Source organism: Eptatretus burgeri, chromosome 1, assembly GCF_056783735.1.
Source record: "Eptatretus burgeri isolate ZD-2024b chromosome 1, Ebu_testis_v1, whole genome shotgun sequence".
In the NCBI taxonomy this organism is placed as follows: Eukaryota; Metazoa; Chordata; class Myxini; order Myxiniformes; family Myxinidae; genus Eptatretus; species Eptatretus burgeri.
In genome coordinates, this window is record NC_140961.1 from 37,621,021 (window position 1) to 37,628,184 (window position 7,164).

Sequence of the window (7,164 nt, forward strand, 5' to 3'; positions counted from 1 at the left end):
CTATGTGTTATGATTTACCAGTTGCACTCTTTGACACATGGTGCACAAATTTGGTATCAAGAATGCTCACTCTCAGGATGACTTTGCATGATGACCTGCTTCTCCAACACCACCCAACCCTTCCCCCCCCCTCTCCACACACACACATATATATATATATATATATATATATATATATATATATATATATATATATATATATATATATATATATATATATATATATATATACATACATACACACACACGAGCAGAGAAATTCTATATTTTAACATCATTCAGCCTTGAATAACCCTGCGTATATTTCCCGGATATACCGAACGAGTGTGAAATTGCCAACGCGCAAATGTCGATACTGGAAGGAACTAAACACAAAGTAGCAAAGGAACATGACTAATATAGGTTGCAGCACCTCATCTGCCACATGCATAAAGCAGGCTCGATTGCAGAAGACACTGGAAGATACTGCCAATCGACTTGCATGTACACGTGAGCAAATGACAAGGACACAGGCTGTAAAAACAACAGAGGCTATCTCTGCCAGGAGAGAATACACGAGTAAGACCAGGACAAAGAAGCAAGAAACAAAGTGAAACTGACAAGGCAGCTCTAACCAATGACAGAAGCAGCACATCAGTCTCAAGTTTTGTGCGTGAGTTGGACAATTAATGTGCTAGCTGTTCAGCCTTGAAGTGGATGTATGAAACACCTGGTCTCTGTTGTTCCAACGGCAAAATCCAAGTCCCCAATACACTTGAGTAAGTGAGAGTGGTTATGGAGGTGCTTCTACAAGCACCTCCACAACCACTCTCCACCAGCTGCTTATTGGTCAAACAGATTCAAAACACTTTCTCACCAACATTCAAGGATGTAACACTTAATTTCAAATGGCATCATTTGGATGCAAGGAGATTAACCTTCAACATGTCTGGAATCCATCGTTCACCATCGAGAGTCAAGTTCATCACCGAATCAGAAGTTTATGTCCAATCCCCAACGAAGATGTGAGCTTTGCGCAACTTTACTTCTTGGGTGAAGAGGAGGTGCAACCCAATGCAAAATATTTCCTGGGCTGAAGCAGTACATCATCCATGACATACAGGAGATGCTGCACAACTGCAATGTCTACATAAACAATCTCAAGATGGCCATCGACTTCATGACCGACTCAAGAAACAGACACTACAAGATTGTCATTAATGCTGATCGACGGCTCAGAACTGAGCATAAAAGGTGCTTCAATGCTCCTAAATGCAATAAGGTTGCCTTTCCGATGACATGGAGCACGGTAAGCGTGACGTTTTACATCACAGAGAAAGTTTCCTCCAGCGAATATGCAAGACCCACATGTCCGATGATCCTCTCTAATAACCACTCCCGTTTCCAAATGGCGAGGATGGCTATACCCTCCAGTCAATCAGCTCCTGCTCAGTTCAAGGTATCCGTCCACTACGAAGTTCTACTCTTTTCAGCTTATGTTTCGATGTAATGGCAACTTCAACATTTTGCTGCGCTGAAAACATCTATTCCGGCTGTTTTGTGTTGATAGATATGCAAAAGTTGACGCTTAACGGTTGTGGGGCTCCAAATTGGCATCAAGTGTGTCCAGTACTCCATGATGGTTTTGCAATTTGACGTTCCCCACCCCAACATCCCATAGACGGGTCAATATACTGCCTGACCCCCAAAAAATTGCAAATTTTTGTTTTATGCTTATTTCTAGTAGTTTATGATGTGGAAGACAACATCTTAAAAGTTGGACAATTTTGACGCATGGGAAAGTCCCTCATTGACGTCAGAAAACAAGATGGCTGCCGGCAGATAAAACGTCAAAAAATTGACTGATAATCATCAGACCACTAACAATTTAAAGTTAATTTTGCACCAATATTTGTATTATGATCGTTGCTGGTAGTTTATGCAGTGCTAATCCTGAGACCATTCGCAATTTAAAATAAATATTTGCACAAATATATGTTCTTTGATTGTTTCTGCCAGTCTATGACATAGAAAGCAACATTTAAAAAATTGGACAATTTTGACACATGTGGAAGTACCATATGCCTTCTAGCCTTAGATTCCAGTTTCATCGTCCTCCTCCTCCTCTATCTCTGGTTCAACACTCATATTGTCACAGTTGCTGTCCTGGCAATGTCCACATGCACTGGTGCATTCTAATCCATGCTTCCTACATGAACACATTAGTGTTTTGCACCCCCCTGAACAGTTGCAGTGAATCACCTGAAGTAGTATGTCTGGAGCAGGGCTTTTGTCTGTCATCACTGGAACAAGTTTTCCTCCTTCTACCTTCCATCCCCACTCCGTTGGCTCCATTCCACAACAAAGGCCCATCCATTCCATTACCTGGTAATAGGTCTGCAGAGAATGAAACTTGCAGGCAGCGGATGTCGGGGGCAGTCTTTCAGGAGTGACAAATGCCTTAGCCCTTGCAACCTTTTTGCAGAGAATGTTGAATCTGATCGATGCCAATGAGTCGTTCCGATTTGCTTTAAACAATGCCACCATTGCTCTGCAGCCTGCAGTTTCAATAACATCCTGACTCTGCTGTGGTTTACAGAACACCTTTGAGCTGTCTATCAGTTCCTTTTCTTTCTTGATGATTCTTTGAAACCCTGACTTCTTTCCAATCCCAAAGACACGAGACGTTGCGTCGCAGCCAGTTAATGCATGAAGGAACAATATATCTCTGCAGGCTGCATTTCCAAGTATCTGCTGAAGGACTTTGATATTGTAGACATTTGATTTTGCCTTGTCAGAACGGAAATAGAGTTCAATGCAGTTTGTCTCCACAATATAGAAGAGCAGGAGGAGAAGGAGATCTGTATCTTCTCCAATGAGGGTTGTAGATCTGGAAGCCGCATTTGCAATCTCAACATCAGCATCTCCCTCTGCTTGGATCACCTCACAGCCTTCCTTGCGCAACACCTCTATAATCAACAGTACCATTGCCTGCTTGTTTGACTCATTCGACAGAAAGTCCTCCTTTTTCCCCAACAAATTTTGTTGACTCCATAATGTTAACCTTGGTGGCATTCTTGTTTCTATTCCGACGTTGATGAGAACAGTCCTTTGTGCTTGGCCCAGCCTCATAACCATCAAACACAACAGTAGCTTTGCCATAGTGTCTGACTGTAAATGAGGCATATTCATCTGCAATGGAACTGTAGGTGAATCCCTCTGTCCACTTTAAGCGGTGAATAAGTGATCCCCCGTCAAGAACATAGTGATCTGTTCCTGGAACTGTCTGGTTGACAGCATTGTCAGATTTGGTTGTAGCATAATTTCTTATTGCCTCCGCCAACTGTGGTTTATCTGGCTGGCGCAGGATGTTTTTTGCCTCAAAAAGAGACATTGGGTATGGGCAGAGTTCATATTTCATCACTTCACCTATCTGGAGATCTCCCGTCTGTGACATGACTAAGAACCTCTGGAATAGTAACGCTGGATCTATTGTGCGGTCCTCAGCAACTTTGACTGCCCCTGCTGAATGCAAGTGTCTTGACTTTAGGACTCCTTTTGTGTGAATAGGAGTAAGCTAGGTGATCATCCATCTTCTTGACATTGTCACGACCTACTTTGAATAGGTCATGAACATTGACATCCTCATTTGCAGTAACCCCTGTGATGATGTTGCGCAATGACTTGTCATCAGAAAATGGTGTGAAGCTGTCCAGTTTTTCGGCAACTTTGCCACGATCAGCTTCATCTCGACTCACCCTGGATGTTGTCAACTCCTTATGTTGTTCACTTGTTGAGTAGCTACTCGAGGTCAGTTCTTGCATAGCAAGGTTGTAGGAGGACGATATGGTTGAAGACAGAGTCCAAACTGCTCTCTGGTGCTCTGACATCCAACTTCCTCGAGTCAGCCCCCATTGGCTTTTCAGTGAGTGCATTAATGTCTGTTCTATCACAAGATTAGAGCCGAGGCCAGCCCAGTATTGGTCACTGCGCCGGATTACATGATAACCAGATTGGAACTTCTGATGAACCTCAGGGTTGTCATCCTCTAACGCAAGCATCTTCTCGAGATAGAGTCGAGCTGACTTCAGGTAATTGGGATGGCCAGCAGCTGCAAATATCGGCAAGCAAGCTGATATGGCTTGGAGATGCATCTCCCAGGACCCCGTCCGATCAGCTGCCACAAGTGCCCTTGCAATTCCCAACATACGCTGGTAGTTGATCCAAAGTGCACTGGTTTTCGAGTCCTTTGCAAGTTTATTCCTTTCCTGATTCAATCTATTGTCAATGAAATGAATGCACTCTGATTGCAACACAGACTCTATAGTGTCACTTTCGACAGTCTCCAGGGAAATGTACAGTCGCTCCAGTTCTACCACTTGTTCTTGAAACCCAGGGTCAACTTCCACAATCTTGCCAACAACCTGACGTGTAAGACACTGATCCACAAGCAAATGGCCACGAAAAGCATGTTGCACCGCCTTCCCACTCAGCATGTGCACAACAGCATTTTGACCATACACTGTTTCCAGGATCTCTTTCAGTCCACTTTCATCCATCAAACTTCCAATGGCACCCAACAAATTCATTAATGTGTGGAAGTTCCCAAGCAGTAGCACTGCATTATGGATTGGGTTATCAGCAGGAAGAGCATTCACTATCTCAGAGGCCTTCCAAAACAGCGGTTGGTCAAATGTGATGATTGCTGGCATGTTGTGTTTTGATGCAAGTTTGCTCAGGTAATCAAGAGTTGACAAGATGCAGGTTTTGTCACCTGGGTTCATATCAATCATTGGGAGAAACTGTATTGAGGCTTTCCCTGGGTGATCACACTCCTCATGCAGAAAGTGCATCATGCCTTGCCAATTTGGTGCACTCTTTTCGAAGCAAAATGACATCTCCCATAATATGTCAATTGTGCAATCACAAATTGATAACAAAGGGAGGGGCTGAAATTTGAGGTTGCGGTTGATGTGCTCTGCATGGCGGTAATCTATTATATTGATCTTCGTCAGTTCAACGAGCTTCCTGTCAGACATTTTCTTTCTAGATATGATGTGGCTAGATTGCCGCCCTGGTGTAATAGCTGCTATCATGCCCATCCCATGAAAGGTACCCTTTCCATCCAACGTTATGATCTTGTGGTCCACATTGTCTCCAGCAAATAACAAGGATGTATCAAGAATGTTGGTGTCACCTCCAAACACATCCGGAGCAAGAGAAGAGGCTGCATTTACTTCAAACCGTTGCACTTCGGAGTAAGATGAGGAAAAGCCAAAGGTTGATAGACTATCTATCAAGAAACGAGACCTATACAAGTGATGCATTTGCGCTGCAATGGTGCAATTACAGCCCTTGGACGCACTGCTTGGATGACTGCTTGTCCAATACCAGCAACCTCCCTAGATGTATCTTTCCCGACCAAAAGATGCTGCAGCAAGAATCGCAGACTAGCTGGGACATACCCCAATGCAGCAGTAAGGCTTAGGTCTGCAGTAGTTGGGTATGTATCCCCATGTGGTGCAACTGTTGTTTTTATGTCACTTTTTATTAGTTTTGCAGCAGTCTGAAGAATTGCACGTTTTTGTGCTTCTTCATCATCTTCTCGTGGTGCATTGTCGTGGTCACGGAGGATCTGGGACGTTTTTTCTCTGAATGTCACAATGTCTTTTAAGCCTCTACCCTCTGCCATGAATATAGATTCACCATATCGTTTTTTAAGCTGTTCCTTCATGTATTGGTTCCCATATGCATTGGATTCACTATCACCCAGGTATTGTTCCATTCTAGCCACGAGGTCTGTAATTGTTAACTGTTCCTCATCATTGTCTTCAAGAAAAGAGCACACCTTATCGAAAGCCTCATTCTGGTCACTGTCCTTAGGCCTTCCCATTTTTCGTCTCTTGTTTGACGCAGTCGGCTTGAACCGTTGTGGAATGTCTCGCATTGTGCGAAAATTAATGTTGCAGGACTTGTGGTACACACAGTCAGCTGCATGGAGATCACCCTCAAAATATTCAATGCGGCCTTGAACAGCAATGGCCCATTCATCGCTCCTTGTTTTGCAATGAACTGATATAGTTTTAACAAATGCGTCAGTCTTCACGTAGCCAAAACTGGCTATTTCTGCATGGCCTCGCTTTGGATCCTCTTCCTTAACTTCAGTGCCGCAGAAAAGGCAATGTGTTTTACTGTCATATGGTCCCAGGGAAATGCGAGCACTCCTCTTGACTGATGGACCTGATTCCGCATGATCCTTCTTGGTTAAAGCAATGTCCTTTTTGTTTATGTGATTCACTCGGCATGATTTGTGAACACTGGTACCAGCTAGAATTCTGATGTCGACACCCCTTTCGGCACTTGCACGGTTGATGCCTTCTGCTCCTTTCTCACGAACTAATACTGTTTCCTCACAGTCCAATCCCCTTTGGCATAAAGGGCAGGTCTCTTTACCATATTAAGAGTTCATTTTCTATCTCTGAAAATACAAAAATGAGATCTTTTAGAAGCATGCAGTCAATTTACATTGGCCATATACATTGAATGCCATCAGAGCATTCTCCGCCCCTGAAACCGAGATATTTATGTAAGATATATATTAGGAGGAAACATACTATGGAATAATCTGCATAGTGGTTCGTCTTCGACGTAGTGAATCGTGCATGGTTTTGTGACATTTTTATCATGTCAAAAATTTTTACTTTCCCATGGTCCATTTCTGTCCAACTTTTGATATGTTCCTAAGTAAGTCTTAAAATATAAGGAAATGCAATAAAACAAAAATTTGCAATTTTTTTGGGGTACGGCTGTTCTGGTTGTATATTGACCCGTCTAGCAAGCCTCCCACAACCCCACCAATTTCCATCCTCACCCCCCAAACTCAGGATCACCTGGGAGATGAGGTATCTCCCCCACTCCACTTTCTACCCCCACATCCTCTCATCACCTCACCAACCCCTTCCACACTCCCCCCAATCCTACCCACTCCCCCAACGCCCCCTACATACTCAGATTTCTCCAGGCGTCAAAGGGAAATTTCAGCTTGTACAGTGGGGAGAACAAGTATTTGATACATTGCCGATTTTGCAGGTTTTCCCACTTACAAAGCACGTAGAGGTCTGTAATTTTTATCATAGGTACACTTCAACTGTGAAAGACGGAATCCAAAACAAAAATCCTGAAATT

The 7,164-nt window shown here is 43.4% G+C and overlaps 1 protein-coding gene across 1 annotated transcript; it reads right to left on the minus strand.

Moving 5' to 3' along the window:
• Nucleotides 1-247: 247 nt before the first annotated feature.
• Nucleotides 248-6,807, minus strand: LOC147034267 (uncharacterized). The gene is given in 4 exon segments (XM_085871939.1): nt 248-3,205; nt 3,324-3,448; nt 3,597-5,230; nt 5,290-6,807. Coding segments are annotated over 4 exon segments (4,050 nt in total). The 5' UTR covers nt 6,449-6,807; the 3' UTR covers nt 248-2,073.
• Between the last annotated feature and the right edge of the window lie 357 nt (nt 6,808-7,164).